General features: G+C 40.5%; 1 protein-coding gene across 4 annotated transcripts in view; it reads left to right on the top strand.

The window, feature by feature from the left end:
* The window catches only part of SMURF1 (SMAD specific E3 ubiquitin protein ligase 1), a 45,315-nt gene that overhangs the window by 18,130 nt on the left and 9,426 nt on the right, over nucleotides 1-17,759 (top strand). For 2 of the 4 annotated variants that reach the window (XM_005523194.3, XM_014252762.2), the window contains exons 2-12: nucleotides 7,844-7,882; nucleotides 8,265-8,373; nucleotides 9,198-9,331; nucleotides 9,450-9,515; nucleotides 10,342-10,417; nucleotides 10,738-10,976; nucleotides 11,751-11,835; nucleotides 13,675-13,821; nucleotides 14,938-15,142; nucleotides 15,428-15,531; nucleotides 16,988-17,102. In XM_005523194.3, coding sequence (XP_005523251.1) covers nucleotides 7,844-7,882; nucleotides 8,265-8,373; nucleotides 9,198-9,331; nucleotides 9,450-9,515; nucleotides 10,342-10,417; nucleotides 10,738-10,976; nucleotides 11,751-11,835; nucleotides 13,675-13,821; nucleotides 14,938-15,142; nucleotides 15,428-15,531; nucleotides 16,988-17,102 — 1,319 coding nt within the window. Of the gene's footprint in view, nucleotides 1-7,843; nucleotides 7,883-8,264; nucleotides 8,374-9,197; nucleotides 9,332-9,449; nucleotides 9,516-10,341; nucleotides 10,418-10,722; nucleotides 10,977-11,750; nucleotides 11,836-13,674; nucleotides 13,822-14,937; nucleotides 15,143-15,427; nucleotides 15,532-16,987; nucleotides 17,103-17,759 lie in introns of all 4 variants that reach the window. The other 2 variants (XM_014252761.2, XM_014252760.2) reach the window with 1 other exon arrangement.

The following is a 17,759-nucleotide window of genomic DNA, read 5'->3' as shown; positions in this document are numbered from 1 at the left end:
ACTGAATTAGTAAAAAATTATCAGCTGCACAGGAGAGTCCTTCTAGGCTTCTTTTTGTTAATGAGAAGAAGGTGTTCAAGGCTTTATACCTTGAACTTAGGAAAGTGAAGCTCAGAGACACCTTAAATGAAACACACCTCCCTGAAATGCTGACTGAGCATAGGCACTGTTCTCCACAGTGTCAACCATTTCATACCTAATTTATGCCTCAGCAATATCTAAAACATTCAGAGTTTTTTTCTGTATTTGATTTTTAATTTATTGTTGTTCACCTCACATTTTCCAGAGAAACAAATTCGTATATCTGAACATTTGGACAGGATTTCTAGAAAGGACCTTTTGTTACTGGGACTCCAGGTTTAGGGCTGGGTTTGAGCTCGATCCCCAGCTCTGCCTGGCACCTGTTGTGAACAGTGCTGGGATGAGAACAGGGTCCTGTTTGGTGCTGACACTTCTAGGGATTTGAAAAAGATGCTTTTGAAAGCTCAGTGATATTAAAAGTACAAAATATTTTTGGCGATCTTAGTAAAATTCACTTTGGAATCCGAGTTATGAGTGCATGTGGGTGGAGGAACGTGGTTTTCATGCTTTAGGAATTTTTTTCCAGATGCTTTTGTGGTGCTTGGGTAACTATAAAAGCAAAGTATTGAGATTTCAGCATGGATTTATTCCTTAGTTTTAATGCAATTTAAAATAATTGAGACACATAGTTTCCTGGTGTGTTTTTAGCTTTATTTTGGTGATGATGTCGCACAGCTCATGTTGTGTCTGATCCAAAGTGTGAGCAGAAGAATGTGCAAGGTGTGCAATTAAATCTGTCTGGATAGACACCACTTGCTTGGAAATACAAATTATTCAATGCAAATGCACGTGCTTAGAGATACAAAAGATTGAATAAGGGAAGAATTCCAGAGCTGTGTTGATCCCAGTAACTGTCACTTACACAGTGAAGTATGGAGTAAATGAAAAGTCCATTTTGTATTTCCAGCAGGAATTTTTTCATTGGAATTGTTTTGTTTAGCTCTCAGCTAAGAGGTTGTATTTACCTTGAAAACAGCATATTATTCTGTGTGGTCTTAACAGCAATTTTGAGGTTTTTGCAGATATTCTTGTATCTTACTAGTGTATACAGAGGCTGGTACTGTACCTGAAGCCTGAGTGTATCCTTTGTTTTCAGGGAATCGGGAGACTGTTTGTGGATACTTTAACAAAGCAAAATCATGACTGAATTTGGGAAATCTCTCCTTACAAAATTATGGTCCCGCTTGGATGTGGTCCTGGGAGTTGTATTGGTGGGGGTGGAGGACTGAGTTTTAGAAACCACACAGTGGGTATAAATTACATTATGTTCTGTTAACATATTTCCTGGTAAAGCTGTGTAATGGATGGGGTGTTCTTGGGAATGGCTGTAAAATGGTCATAGTAATAACTGACTTGGCTCTTAAATTCCAGTTCTCGGACATGTTTAGAGACAGTCAGCAAAGAGAAAGTGGAAGGGATGTGAGGGAAGACAGAGCTTCAAGGGCATTTTTTTGACAGAGGAGGTGTCACCAGTTAGGGTCTCAGTCTTGCCCCAGCATCTCTGGCTGTATTTCCTACATCTGAGCAACCACTACAGGGCTAAGAAGCTGAAGGTGGTGAAACAGCAGTCTACAAAAGGTTTGCCCTAAAAATAAACTTTAAAAGAAAAATCACCCGTGGAAGTACAATTTGAGTGGCGCATGGGACAGATAAACCCCATGGGCAGCTTCTGCTGTCAGAGCTGAGGGTGTGTCTGTGAGACTCAAGCATTTGGGGATACTCAGGGTGAATGTCTGTCTAGGAAATGGGGAGAGTATGACAAGGCTCTTGGCCTGGATTAGAGGGAGGCATTGCAAAGTCATAAGAAAACTGAGGCAATAGCTGAGATTTAATGAAAGATTTAATCTGAGAGGTAACCTTTATCTCAGGTATTTGTTAGGGGTGAGCAGAGGGGGAAGAAGAGAGGGAAAATTTGGTATGAAGAATAATTGATAAGCTTATTCCAATCTCTGATTTGTGTGCCTTTCTCAGATTCTGTACATCAGCATTAATTCACCTTGCTATTGATCTCCCTTTTTTATCCCTGCAAAGTTCTTCAGCTGATTCCATGACTATTCAGTGTTTCTCCAAGTTTTACATCTCAGTCAGTTAATTTTTAAACTTGCTTTACTGGTCTTGTGCTGCACACAGTCTCAGTTAACAGGAAATTTAATGAGTCTTGTTCTTCCAATAGCCCTGTTCTGGATTTTTCAATGATTTATATTATTGAGGGCTAAGTCAGCCCTTTTGCTGGTTGTATGTGAAGAATTATTGTTGGAGAATTTTTCAGTTTGAGTAATTGTTAGGAATGGAGATGAAGCTCTTGTGTTTTGTCAACTTGGTTTTGTTTGCAGTAGGAGAACTGCCTCTCATTCGTGACTGGTTTCTGCTCAGGTAGGATGGAATTTTTATTCCTGGCTAAGTAGATACTTTAATGACATGTTAATGGACTAATAAAAATGGCTTTTTCTGGGTGTGTGGTTTTTTGAAGATCTCTTCAAAGTTGTCTAGTGTTTGCAACTGGCTACATGAAGCCAAGTTCCAGCCCACGAGGAGATCATGCCTTGAAAAGAGGCTTTGATTTTTCCTGCAGCCTACACAAAAGGGCCACAAAAAGGGTTCGTGTATCAACTCTAGTGACTCTTTGAGAATTGAGGGTTTTATAATGAAGCCTTGCTTTAATCTGGTAGTCAAGGTCTGGTTTAGCATGAGTTCAGGCAGAGCCTTCCAGTGTCAGGGCATGAATGCAGGGTCTGAAGTCAGAGGGGTCTCAGGGGTTTTTGGTTGGATTGTGTCTCAGATTGCAAATCTCATTGGCACCACAATGCTGAGGTCGTTAGTGAAGGCCACTCAGGGTGCATGTCAGGATGAAATTAGTTCCATACAGCTAATTGGCTTATTTGGCAAATGTAAGGGAAGGCTGTGGGTTTGTTTATCTCTTCATGCTCGCAGGCGCTGCAGCGGTTCGGGTTCGGTTACTGAGAAGTTAAAGCAGTCTGGATTTATGCATTTCAGTCTCAAGCAGACGAAGAGAAAGACCAAAAGTATTCCTAAAGCAAACAAAAAAATGTCTAGAATAGAAACCTTGGCCTTTGTGGTGACAATTTAAAGTGCAATTTGTGAATAAAGCGGTGTATTTCAGTTCAGTGATGTGGCTAGCCTTAGAGAAACTGCATTTTTACACACTTCAGCCATCTTTCCTTTCCCATAAAACCATTTTTTGTACCCCACCACATATAAATGATTGTCATCCTTAAAAAAAACAGACATGTAAAACCTTCACAGATTGTCTGGTAGTAGAAATAAAACCAGACCTTTTCTGCAGTGAAGTCTCATTTAAGGTTATGTGCAGAAAACACAACTGTAAGCAGAGTCATTCCTCAGGGCGATTCAGAAGAGGTGGCTTGTGGTATTCAGAGTATTTTCCACAAAATCCATGGAACTGTTTGGACGAGACATGATTTCACATAAGAGGTTCAGCAAAGATTTTAATTGTGGGCCATGAGCTGTGGGGTGTTGGAGCAGCATGTGGTAAATAGCTGATGTTTGCTTTTTTTTCTTCTTTTTTGGGGGAGGATTTTTTCCACTTCATGTACATTATTTTTGCCATGCAGCCTTCCCAAAACTGTTTTTCAGAATGGTGGGATTTCTGCTGTGGAAACCAGGCTGTGAGCTGGCACACACAGGGGGCTGTCCTCCAACACAGGCTACCAAGTTCACAAGTCAAAACCTACGCAGACTTTGAAGCATTAGCAGAGATTTTTCCATGACTTGGATACCTCAAATTTGACTTGCTTTGCAACCTTTTTCATTTTCCAGTTGTGTGCAGTAACTTTAGTTTAATTTTATGTCAAGATCTTTATTACTTTCTGTTCCAAAGCCTCATTGTTCTTCTTTGCTTCTATCTTAGAACAAACCAGCCAGCCTGTGGTGCTTGTAATGATTGTGCTTCATATCTCTGTGATTAAAGATGGTCTATACAGAAGGAAATATTAAGTGAAGTCCTTTCTACGCCATCAGCCTGCTGGCCTGTGTTTATCTTCTGTCACAAAGTAAAACGAATGTATCCTGGAATCTGGCTGCCTGTTTGTACAAGCATAAATAATTAACCTGGAATATCCAAGGGAAGGCCAGAGATGGCTGAAAGGGATGTTTGCCAGCATAGTTCACTGTGACTTCCCCCACCCACCTTTTCTAAGGAAGATGTGGACATACTGCTGGTTTGTCTTGTCTTGTCTCCAAAATTAACTTGGATACTAAATTGAAGGCCGTGGTTAGCTCAGATCATATCCACATGTAAAGGTCCTTAATTTGAGCATAGAGGCTCCTACCTTTAACTTGCAAAGTGTGAATGAATGCAGTCCCAGGTGCACATTTGCCTGCTGTTTTGCATTGGTAGAGGCTCGGCCTATGGAATATTTTCATCACTTGCGTTATTTACTTTACTTTTTCCCCCCAGGAAACTGTGTCGTTTGAACACTGTACAAACATCTTAGCAGTGTGCAATGGGATGGGGTGTATTGAGAGTTGGACTCTGTGATTCTTATGGGTCCCTTCCAGAGACATTCTGTGGTGTATGGAATAACTCTGGTGCTGATGCAGTCAGGCTCTGTTTACCTGGGAATGTTTGAAATGGTTCCTCTCCCAGACTGTTTTTTTGTGCCTCTCTGCAGGATGGTGTCTCGGGGTGAATTAGCAGCTTGCTGATGCAATTCTCAGCTGGGCTGTTCAGACACTGGTGCCACTCCGTGCTCTCCTCACTGTACCAGTCCTGCTCCTGCAGCACCTCCTGAACCACAGCAGATGATTCATTTCTGTTTGGAGGCAGGGTGGACAACCAGGGCCTGGCAGAGGAATCTCTCAGCTCGCTCAGGTTACACCCCCAGGGTGAATACTGACTTTGTCTAAGGCTCGTCCTCTCTTCACCTCCTGCCAAATATGCTTTCACACTAGCACTTCACCCAGCTGGCTAATTTGGCCTTTGAAATTATCTCAATAATGTCGGGTACTTAAAAAAACATTCCCATCCCTTTATAAATATTATAATCTAGATGTAAAGACATTGTTTCAGTGTTGTTTGGGATCTGTTGTATTAAAAAATGAAGTTCTTCAGAGCTGTGCAACAATCAGGAGTGGAGCATAAACAAATCCTCTGTCAGGCTGAAACAAGTTGGTTGACTTTGAGGAGGCAGAACATAAATACCCAAGTCAGGAGAATGAGTACTTTTCGTAATGTTGCAACAAATACAGGGAGATCACTCCTGCTGACAAGCCCAGAACCCTTCTTGTTTAAAAGAAAGAAAAACTAAAGGAAAAAACACTTCAGAAAATGGGCAAAGAGGGGATTTGGGCAAGGCCTGGGCAAAGAGCTTAGAGTCTGTCTCATCTCCTAAACCCCCTCTGAACCAGGGATAAAATTAATAACTTTTTAAGCCTTTGTAGTTAAACCTACCCAAGTCCATGAATTTGGGGCTTGAAGTAGCAGCCATCAGGTCCTCTCCTGTTGGAGAGATGTGTTTAAGAAGGAAATGTGGCACAGTCCCAGCTTTGCACAGCAGGGAGGGGCTGGCTGCTCTGCTGCTGGCATGATTTTGCATCCATGTCTCCCGTTGCTGACCTTTGCCGCCTGTTTTTTTACTGGAATTTAGAAATCTGTGGCTTTTAAGTGATACGGCTCTTGCAAATATTTTTTGCTCTAGTGGGTTTAACATGCAAATAGTGGAACAGAGCCAATGGTCCATCTCAGGCAGCCTGATTCTGAAGATTGCTCCATAAAGGTTTATTTCAGCTATTAGCTTTTGTGCCAATATTTTTCTTACAAGAAAGAGTAATAATTTTTGCAACCAAAAATTGAGGGTTTCACAGGCTACGAGTGGAAAATTGGCAGCTGTGCTCATCTACTGTAGACTGAAAGGCTGGGGCAGAGGGAACAGAGTTAAATGAAAAATATAATTCTTCAATAATAGCTTTAGAAATTTATGCAGCTATTTTGAAAGCACACCTGAAATATAGAATAAAGGTAATAATTACATGGACAGACCATATGCAGAAAGTTACAGATGTCATCCTTCTCCAGCTCAATAAATTATTCTTAAAACTGGGGATGGCAAAGTAAAGTTATTTGATTTTTAAAATCTCACAAGAACTTCAGGATTGCTTTTGGCTGGTATTAGCATGCTCAAGTTCTGATTTGTACTTAGTCTCTCTTTCTTGAGAAGTTTTTCCTCAGAAACACTCAAGACAGGAAAAGGAAATTAAAAGTTGCTTTGTCGTGCTTCCACAGAGCAGCGGATGGTAATTCTCTAATCCTTTGTTTCAAATTGAATTGCCATAGTCCTGCACACTTCTCTTTTTGGTCAGTTGTTTTAAAAAAATACAAGAGAATCTTTCTCTGTTGATACAGTTTGCCAGTGTAAGAAATAAGTAATTTGTAACCATTCTAAAAATACTTTCCTAGTGTGCCTGCTTTAATTATTACTAAGAGAGAGGATTTGTGTTGTTTGTTTTTTTCATGAGCTTCTGGGTTAAATAGTGGATTTCTTTGGTCTGTTTGCTTGACACGTGAGACAGTTTTTTCTCTGCTGCCTGTCTTACGTAGGGAATGTTTCTCTGGAACTGAGAGGTGGAATTCTAGTAGAAGTATATAAAAATAAATAAATAAAGTACTTGTTCCTTTGCACCTTCCTTTTCCCCAGTGTGGAATTACAGTGAGACTGAGGGTAAGTCAGGAAGAAAGGGAGATGGAGATGAGAAGGGGAAATGGTCCATACCTGGGGAATTGGCCATTGATTGTCTTCTGAGCCTTCATTCTCATGCTGAAAGATTTTTTTTCCCACTGGGGAAAGAGACTCCCTCAACAGTAATTAGGTCTTTTATAGTTACCTTCCTTTCTTGGATCTTAGTTTGAGATAAGTTAGAGCTCTAATATTTTCCTCTTTGGCTCTGGAGTTGTTTTTTCTGGCCTGTTAGAAGAGTTTAATGGATACTAAACAACTTGGATTGCTGAGATCCTACTGAGCAGTCCTTATGGAAAAGCAAAATGAGACTTGTAGCTGGTAATAGGCCTGGTAGAAATGGAGATTGATGGGAGTTTCCTGATCTAATTTTTTCTTAAACTGCTGTGCTGGTGAGTGGAATTGGAGAGAGGGAAACGATGTCTCATTTGTGGCCCTTTCAAAGGAAAACATCTTAATGCAGATTTTTTTTCAGTGTATTTATTTTTCTTCTGAATGAGGCCCTGTCATACTTATCCCCAAACCTTTGTGTATTTACAGATTGCTTCTTCTGTTGCAGAATTCCTGCCATGCTTTGTCTCCCCATGTATTCACACTTTGTGTGCAAGGAGCAGGAGGTTTCACTTGCATTTGATGGGACTTAGTGAAAAGGTCTCTTCCAGGAATCCCAGAATCCAGAATTCTGTTCTTTGTTCAGAAAATGTTTAGCCCCTGTTCTAAAATGGATGGGTTCTGAAACATCAACAAAAATCTGATTTAGCATTTGTGTAAACATGAAGTAAAGAAAATTAGGAGGTTTTAATGCAAAGGGATGTTAATTAAATCTTCTGTGTGTTATAACAATAGAATTAAAGTAGCAAATATAAAGCCAAATTTATATGTAAATATTCCAATCCCAGATAAAGAAAACAATGCTTACAGTTAATATTTAGGTGGTTTTTTTATGAATTATTATCAGGTATTATTTTAGCTGATATGATTACCAGAAAGCTTTTTTTTTTTTTTAACGGTTTTAAGATTTCTTTATCTCCTTTTTTCTTGTTTTGCAGTATTATGTGCCAAGAATCTCGCAAAGAAAGATTTCTTCAGTAAGTATGCCCTAATTGTGTAGCTTTCTGCTCTGGATTAATCAGATTTATTTGGAGATGGTGCATTATTGTGGAGGCTCATCTGTGTGTCCTTTGCACTGCATTACTTCGGGAGTACACGTTACTCTGGGTTGTAGATTGTGTGGACTTCATGGTTGGAAACACTGAGGGCTCACAAATTCCAGCTGAAAGTCTGAGTGATGGAACCACAGGCAGCTGCTGCTCACAGCTCTGTGCTGGGGATACCAAGAGCCTCCATCTCAAACACAGGATTTACTAAAATACTTTAGGATAATGACAGCTGTCCTTTCTTGATGGGGAACTTCTAATGGAAGCAGCAAAGCAAAGGACTGTGTTTAACAGCACTTTTTCCTTTCCACAGGACTTCCTGACCCATTTGCTAAAATAGTTGTGGATGGGTCAGGTCAGTGCCATTCCACTGACACTGTGAAGAACACGTTGGACCCCAAATGGAATCAGCATTACGATCTGTGAGTTGGTTGTAAGGTCATAAGTAAACAGTATTCCAGAGATTTGTCTAGTGAATAAATAGTGCACTGTTGGCACTGCAACTTCATTCTGTGTTAGCAAGAAGAGTCACATTTCATAGAATCTCAAAACAATTTGGTTGGAAAGGACCTTAAAGATCACCCAGTTCCACCCCCTGCCTTGGGCAGGGACACCTTAGATCAAGTTGCTCCCAACCTGGCCTTGGACACTTCCAGGAGTGGGACAGCATCAGCTTCTCTGGGCAGCCTGTGCCAGGTTCTCCCCAACCTCACAGGGAAGAATTTCCTCCCAATATCCCATCTGACCCTGCCCTCTCAGTGACTGATTTTTTTCAAGAAGAAAATCCTTCTTAATAAAGGAGTGGTACTTTGCTTTTAAGTGTTTGAATTTGGAGATATTTGTGTGGCAGGTACACAGCACAAGGGCTTAGTGAGCTCTCCTGGAGCAGTGCCATCCAGCTTTTGCAGAAAATTGCCCATGTTGGAATGATTTATTTTCTTCAAATTATTAGAAGCATAAATTCTGAAGTTTTGTACGTTAATCGACTTGTTGTTTAGCTTTTAATGAGGCTGGCTGTAGTTAAATTCATGCTGCACCAATATCAATTTCCCATGCTGTGTGAAATCACTGTGCAGTAACTCATTAATAACAGCATTTTGGGCATAAGCACTTGTGTATTTATAATAAAGAGGCATGACCGATGTACTAAAATGTGTCAGAATTTGTACCAATTACAGCATCAGTTCTGTGGAGTAAAAAGAGGTTATTATTTCTAAAATTACTCTTTTAATATGTATCTTTCTAGATACGTTGGGAAAACAGATTCCATAACCATCAGTGTATGGAACCATAAAAAAATCCATAAGAAACAGGGAGCTGGCTTCCTGGGGTGTGTCCGTCTTCTCTCCAATGCCATCAGCAGGCTGAAAGATACTGGATGTAAGAGTAATTCCCCCCTGGTGTGACCAAGAACCCTCCATGCCTTGTACTTTGAGTAGTGGATAAGTGTTCCCACCCAGCCCTTCTCAGGGTTGATTTTTCCAATTTTCCTTTGCAGACCAGCGTTTGGATCTATGCAAACTCAACCCCACAGACACCGACGCTGTCCGAGGCCAAATAGTGGGTAAGAATGATCCCAGCTAAATTCCATCTGCTTGGTAAATATCCATAGGGAAAAACTCCTCTAGTCACTGCTTCTGTGCCTGTTCTGTGCTGTTTCTTCTTATTTTGCTGGGATTAAATTACATAACCTGAAAATTTTCATTACACTCCTATGCAGGAGCTTGTTTCCTCTCAGCTGATGATAGAAAACAACATTAAAAACAGGGAATGCATCTGGCAAGGTTTCTACTGCATCTCTGGAAGGGTGAATGTCACCGTGAAATGATGCATTTGGGCAAGGTGGCAGGCAGAGGGAATCTTAGGTGTTAAAAAAAGATCTGGAGGAGTTAAAAGACATTTTACAAGTTGGTGGTTTGATACCTTTGACTCATGCAAGGCATTTCCAAATTTCAACAAGGCCGTGCTCATTTTATAGCAAATTTACCCCACGTTTTACTGCCCCCACCCAACCCCAGCTTTTCAGTGATTTATATTTGGCAAACTCCAAATTCTCACCCTAAGATGACATCTAGTGGTGAGCAATTTTTTTCCAGCTTCCCTTTCTGAATCCTCATGAAACCCTGATGTAGAAGCTGACATGTTTGATATTTACATAAATAAACTCAAGTTTTGAGGGGATGACCCTCTGGTTTCTCTTCAGCTTTTTCAAATATTAGTAATGCTTTAAGAGAATGGAAGGAATTTTGGTTAGTGATGTGTTCTTGTTTGTAGGATAGAGCTTTCATTAATATTTTACCCTGTTTTAATGTGGATTTTTTTTGCTTTTTGCTGTTTTTAAGAATGCAGATTTTCTTTCATTGACCTGAGTTTGTGTTTCCTTCTTTCAGTCAGTTTACAGACACGGGACAGAATAGGCACAGGAGGTTCTGTAGTAGACTGCAGAGGGCTTTTGGAGAATGAAGGGTAAGGATTGTTTTCTTTGCACTTAATTAGACAAATGGTTTATGTGTGGAAAGACTGTAACTAACATTAGAAACTTAAGTATCAATGTGACTGCTATATTTTCTGGGAATGTGTGTCAGGCAGTAAGGTCATTAAGCTACAAATGGTAATTGATTTTTTTTTTTGTTACCAGTGCTGAGAAATTTGTATATAGAAACATTAAGAAAATGCCACCTCTTGGGTTAAAGGTTGCACTAGCTGAAGTTGTGGGGAGAGAGAAACAGTTATTTCTGCATTCACTTCTCTTGTGATGGAAACTCTTGAAGTTTCCCCATTTTCAGAACGGTTTATGAAGACTCTGGGCCGGGGAGGCCGCTGAGCTGCTTCATGGAGGAGCCAGCCCCGTACACGGACACGACGGGAGCGGCAGGAGGAGGCGGCTGCCGCTTCCTGGAGTCTCCCAGCCAGGACCAGAGGCTCCAGGCCCAGCGGCTCCGCACCCCCGAGGTCAGAGCTCACGTACAGACACCTCAGAACAGGCCCCATGGCCACCAGTCACCTGAGCTACCTGAAGGCTACGGTGAGTGTCCCACAGCTGCAAAACTGAAAGGGTTTCGTTTATCCAAAGACGTCACCAAAAAATTTCTCTGCTTTTAATACATCGAGGTGTTTTGCCTGTTGGAACAATCAGCGTCCACGTGCATCTCATTCTGCATTTTGGAAAAGGAACTAAGTGCAGATGGGAGTTGAGATTGGCTAATTAGCAGTTGGCTACGCCAGGATACACTGAGGGGTTGATGGTAAATTAAACATGAGGTTGTGGTATGATGCTGTTACAGAAAATTCACTGCTAATCCTGGCTGTGTATCTAGGGAGAATGTAAAGAGCTCTTTAAACTAGAGCAGTAATGCTATTTTTTCCTTCCCCCTTGGCATGTTGTGTAGGTTTGAGCCCACATTTGAGAAAGGATCAGGAAAATATATAAAAGCAACAAAGAAACCAAATAGTACAGAAGATTAGGAAGGATGAGATTAAAGAGAATTTAAACCTCAGAAAAGAGCACACCAAATCTAGGAGTAAAGAGATCTAGTTTGAGGGTTTAGATTGTCTCAAAATCTAACAATAAAAATACAACCTAAAATATGCTGGTGCATGGATCTGTGAGTTTCAAAAGAATGTTGAAATGTGTAGTCAGAGTAAATTTGTCAAGGACAAAGCAGTCCATGCTGCAAAAGATCAGTGTGATGGCTCCTGTACTTTCTCCTAGGAGGAGAATATCCTAATGTCTTTAAACTGTTTATTTGGAATTTTTTTTTTAAGATTTGTAATTTAGAATAATCTTCCTGTTTTATAGAGCAAAGGACAACGGTACAGGGACAGGTTTATTTTTTGCACACACAGACTGGAGTGAGCACGTGGCATGACCCAAGGATACCAAGGTATGTATTTATAGTTAAAAGTCAGGGGGGTTTGGTGTGTATTTGTGTGGCAGGATGCTGGATTTTAAAAGCAAAAAATCTATGAAATGGCCTGTCTGAATTTAAAGGGAGAGCTCCCAGCAGAGGAATAATTTGGGATGTTTCTAGTTACCTTTAAATCAAACATTAAGGATTACTCTTTTTGAAAGAATTATTTACTTGTGAATCATGTAAAACAAAAAGCAAAAATATATGTAGCCCTTCAGGAATTCCTGTTTGACAAATTCTTCCTAAAATGTTGATGTGGCTATTTCTGATGAAGCTACAAATGTCTGAATTTTACCTACATTTTTTTCGTACAAAAACAGTTTGGACTGCAAATTGAAAAAAAACCAGACTTCTTTCTTAAAATAATTGTTTCTTGAATATTCAACTTGTAACTTTTGTTTTATTAGTGCTCACTTATGTATAACTGAAGGAGAGATTACTTATTATCTTTAAACTTGAAATGGTTTGAGGATTTTTATGCTTTAGGCCAGTGATCTGCAGCTAGAAAATTTGAATCCTTCACATGATTAATTTAGTAAAGCCTCTTTAAACCTTAACCTGCAGTTAATCCAGGTCTTTGTGAGTAAGGTCTGGTGCTCTTCCTGAGTAGCTCTGAATCTGGGCTGTTTCATGGGCCACCTGCACACCAGATTCAGAGTGAAGTTTGTAACTCTCAGCTGCTGCACTGCCTGGATAATAGAGGAATGTGGTACAGGATATTAGAAAATGATACAAAGTAGTGCAGGCAAAAGTGGTGATAAAAGCTCAGTGTATGGAAGGAAATGAAAAATAAAGCTGAGAGAGAGAGAAAATAGCTGATTTTAGATTAGCTGGTATTGCTGAAAGAAGAAATGACAGTGGTTGATCATTTGTGTCAGCCATGTCAGCCTTATGTGCCCAAAGCCTTGTGTCTTCTTCAAGTGATGCTGCTCACCCTAATGAAAGGTGCTGCTGTTCCTCTCCCCAAATCCTTGAGCCAGGGTTTCAGGAGCAGCAATGGAGGTGGACACAGCAGTGTCTTGTGAGTCACAGGTCACACCTATTTTAGTTAAAGGTGACTTTCATGCTATCAGCTTGTGTTGCAGAAACCTAACCTTGGCATGAGGCAGAGATGGAGGTTAAAACTTGCTGTGATCAGATATGTGCAGGACTTTGAGATGCACAGCTGATCACAGCAAATGGTCCCAACGATAATCTCCTCTAAGGAGCCTAACAAGGGCTTGTCTGTCTGTGTGTCCCCTTGGCTTATACTCAGTGTGACACTAAGGCACCTTAAGTGTACAAAGTATTTCTACCTTTCTAAAGCCTCTCAATTAACTCATTTGTACAAATGTTGCTTGGTTAGATTTAGGTGAGGAATTGCATAGAGTGGTGTCTTCAACCCTGAATCCATGCCAGCTGTCTAAAGAATACTTTACTTAACAATAGGTTTTCTGCCTGAAAATAATCTTCAGGTTTCCTTCCTTCCTTTTCTTGACACACTGTTGGTGTTTTCCTCAGTTAGGTGGCTGGAGCCTTAGGGTATTTTCAATCTTTTTAAGTGAAAATAGATTCTGTGTATTGAATTCAGACACTGCCTGGAAATGAGTGACTGCCTTTAGCAGCACGTAGTGATACCTGAAATTTATCCATGATGAAAGGAGTGAGTAAATGTGTTGCTACAGCCTTACTCTCAGTGGTTTTTCAGTCAAATAGTCAGGATTCTAACCTTAACCTAATTAAAGAGGTGATTTTAATTTTTTTTAAGTGATCTCAGTATTTGGTTGCTTAACTTCAGATGTGCATTAACATCTTGTTTGTTTTTCACTTTAGAGACCTTAACAGTGTGAATTGTGATGAACTGGGACCTTTGCCTCCAGGCTGGGAAGTCAGGAGTACAGTTTCAGGAAGAATATATTTTGTAGATCATAACAACAGAACCACACAATTCACAGATCCACGACTACATCACATCATGAAGTAAGAGCTTTGCTTGATAAATAATTCCTGTCAGTCTGGAATTCCTGGCAGTCATGTGGGGCTGAAATCTTGAATGATAATTGGGGAACAGATGCAGCCAGTGCTGTAGTCAGGCTCCAAGCATTGGTTCTCAGTGCTGCTTTTATCTAAGTTTTTTGCTGAGACTCTTCAGAAGGGTTTTTACTCTGCTCTGCACAGTTCTGGAATTGCTGGGGTGTGGGGTAGAGAGTTTGCCAAGGGATCCCCAGCAGTCAGCTCGTGTCTGTCTGGATGAGCAGTTCCATCTCTGTGCTGGCTGTTCTGGATCTGAGCTAACTTCAGTGCTCCCTTGAGTTCCAGACAATGGGAATATAAAGCCAGCTGGAATCTGGTCAAAGGGTGCTGTGCACAGCCAGTTTGGGTTTAGCAGGATTTAGTAAGCTCAAGCTCTGCATCATGGAAAGGCAGCTGAACTGTTGTGGAACTGACCCTGGAAGCAGCCTGGCAGTGCTGCTTGTGCCCAAGACCAGATTTTTTCCTGTGCTCGAAGCCAGCCAGGGAATCTCTGTATCTAAAAAATAATTGCTCTACAACCCAAATAAAGCACTGATGGATAAGGACAGTTGAGTGTATGAAGCTGCAACTATTTGGGACAAGTATATCTTTCTCTCTTAACAGACATAGATGCAGGATTTTTACTGTGTCATGAATCCCCAGCCTCATTTTGCATGGAGCTGGAATAAAATCACTTGCAGTTGTTAGACAGTTCCCTTTATAAAACTGTTGTTTGCTCCATAAGAGTTCTCTTTCCATGTTGCACTCTTGAAAGTTCTCTCTGTGTGGGAGAATACCACACAAATTTTAATTACTGCTTAGTTAGCAATCAGTGATCATGCTCCAGAGCCTTCCACAGTGCTTTGCCATGTAAAAACAGTTCAAAAATGCTGAAACTCTAAATATCTGTGTTCCTTACATCCCTGAATTTAGTGTAATGATAGTACAAAAGTATCCAGCTGAATACACATTTCACTCCATGTTCCTGTTATAGATAGAAGCGTAATAATTTCTTCCATGATTGTTTTACATATTCCTGATTCTTATGTGTCCACAATAAATATTGTCCTTTTTTTCTCCAAGCCATCAATGCCAGCTAAAAGAGCCCAGCCAGCAGCCTCTACCAGCTCCAAATGAGGGATCATTGGAAGAGGGTGAGGAGTTGCCTGCACAGAGATATGAAAGAGACTTGGTACAAAAGTTGAAAGTTCTTAGACATGAGCTCTCTCTTCAGCAACCTCAGGCTGGTCACTGTCGCATTGAAGTATCCAGAGAGGAAATATTTGAGGTATTTGATTGATATTTTTTTACTGCTAACAGCAGCTTTTGTCACTGAGAAGTAAAACTGATCAGTGATTATAACAACTTTGCTTCACAAGCACCCACCACATTATAGAGTTGTCATTGAAATTTGCTTCAGATTAGCACTGGAACAGAGTAATGTTTTCTGTCATTCAGTAACAATCTATGTATTACAGAAATGTAGAACTCTTAATCATGGTATTAGAGAAATCTTAATAGACTTAACTATAGGAAGGAAATAAAACAGCTAATTGTACAAATGCACATACAGGAATCCTATCGTCAGATAATGAAGATGAGGCCAAAGGACTTGAAAAAGAGGCTTATGGTGAAATTCCGAGGAGAGGAAGGCCTGGACTATGGAGGAGTAGCAAGGTGAGATTTTCTGTTTTCTGTGGGGGTTTTCTGACACCTCTTAACTATAAAGTTGCCCTTTAAGTGTCCCATGGTTGATACAATCCCAAGTTACCTGTTAATGGTATATGTTAATTTATAGACAGTGTCTGTGACTTCACTCTTTTTATGGTAGGTTGGAAAGTGAAAGCTTGTGATTTAAGAGTTGTCCTACTGCAAGTTATGAAAGTGTGATCAGCTCAAATTGTGAGGTCTCTCAGGGAGTGTATAGACCCTGAAGTCAGATCCAGATCACAGGAATGGTTTTGTAAAACACACCTCTCTGATTTCCCACAAATGGATTGCCTGAGGGTAGGGGTTCCTTTTTGTTATGTCTCAGCCGCATTCAGGAGAGTTCTCTGATCTGTTGGAGCAGGAGTGGAGATGAACTAATGCTAAACAAAAGCTAAAATTTTAGCAAGGACTTGCCTCCCTCTTAAAAATGACAGTAATTCCCTGTGGGTCACATCGGATCTGAAATTCAGAAGCTGATTTAGCGTCACTGAAAAAATCGCTCACCTTTGTAGTGGCTCAGAATTGTGTAAATTCACTGAGAAATTTCTCAAATCCACAAAAGATGCCCACTTAGGTGTCTTTCAGTGATCAATCCCTGGACAAAGGAAAGAAGCTGGAACATTCTGAGCTGCCTTACCCTGGGCAACCTTGGGTGTCTCCACTGTTGACATCCTGTTGCCCTGATGCCTTTCATAATTGCCCATTAGTTGCAACTGACTCTTCCTGATCAGTACAGCTCCACTTCTAAGCATTACAATTGATAGCTCTCTCTGAATATTTTGGACCTGGGAAGGCTGTCCAAATTTAACAACAAAGGGGTATTTGTCATGGTGACTTGGGAGGTCAGAAGTAGCTTTAGTTCTGCTCCTGTCCTTGTATGTTATTGAGGTGAGTGAATTTACCCAACCCCTCCTTTTAATGCACTTGGTCTCTGTCCCTTCTGGCCTCTGCTGAAAGCAGTCACCAATCTGGCAGAAAACCAGCTTTTCTAAAGACCCCCAGTGATTGAACTGATTGTAATCAACAGATTTTTTTAATATTTCCTTATACTGTACAGGTTGCAGAGAAGCAGATCTCATAGGCTCCAAATAGCTGAACTCAGTACAAAGGCAGGATTTTTTTGGAAGTGTGGCTTGTTCAGATTCAATTAGTTGATGGCATTGTCTAACAGCTTGCTATAGCTTCTCTAATTGATGTTAATCCCTTCAGTGCTTCTAAACTAAACCAAGTCTGCCCTGAGTGCAGTAGGACATTGTGAGGTTTTATTCACATCCTTTTGGTCTACAAATGGAGGGCAGCACAAGGTGATGATTTTGAAATAAGCATTCCATAACTGATCAATCACAATAATTGCTTTGTCTAAAACTTAAGTGCAAATTGCACTCTTCTGAATCTGTTGGGTTGTTGGTTTTTTTTTTGGCAGAGAGTGGTTGTATTTACTGTGCCATGAAATGTTGAATCCCTACTATGGACTCTTCCAATACTCCACAGATAATATTTATATGCTGCAAATCAATCCAGACTCTTCTATCAATCCTGTAAGTATTAATTTCTCAGCAATATTCCTACTTTAAGAGATGTCCTCTGCAGTTTCTTACAGGTGTTCTTCCACAAGAAGAGTCTAAAATGCAGGGTAAATTGGAATAAGAAGGTGTTAATGTCTTATATTTATACAGTAAGAAGCAGAGGGGTTTTGTTCAGAAATTAAAAGCATGATAGCCTTTGACAGATATCTGATTTCTTTGAGGCTGCTCAGTACTGATTGGTTTGCACAGTGACTCTGAGAAGACAAGACAGATGAAATTCATCTTCACTGTGAGCACAGGTGGTTGTGCGCACAGCATTACAATCCCAGCAGTGCCACCCCATGACTTTTAGGGATGTATCCCTTGCTTGACCTTTCTCACTACGCTCCTGTGCTTGCTTTTTCTCTTGCTGAAGGATTTGTAATGATGCAGACCCTAAAAGGAGCAGCAGTTCTGTATTAGTAGAGGGAATTCTCCCTGACATGACATTTCCTGACATTTGCACTGGAAGATGAGGGAGGTGGATTGGAAGAATGTCAACCATAGGACTTACACCTCAGCTTTCAAAAGTTAGTTTAAAAGGAACATGAAAGAAATGAAGGAAACGAGCACACTGCTTCCTCAAGAGTAGATACATTTGGATGGTTAAACAAAGAATAAACTAACTTG

This window comes from Pseudopodoces humilis, chromosome 18 (genome assembly GCF_049639895.1).
Source record: "Pseudopodoces humilis isolate 2021_Gansu_Grassland_sample_001 chromosome 18, ASM4963989v1, whole genome shotgun sequence".
In the NCBI taxonomy this organism is placed as follows: Eukaryota; Metazoa; Chordata; class Aves; order Passeriformes; family Paridae; genus Pseudopodoces; species Pseudopodoces humilis.
This window is presented reverse-complemented; position numbering and strand designations above follow the sequence as displayed.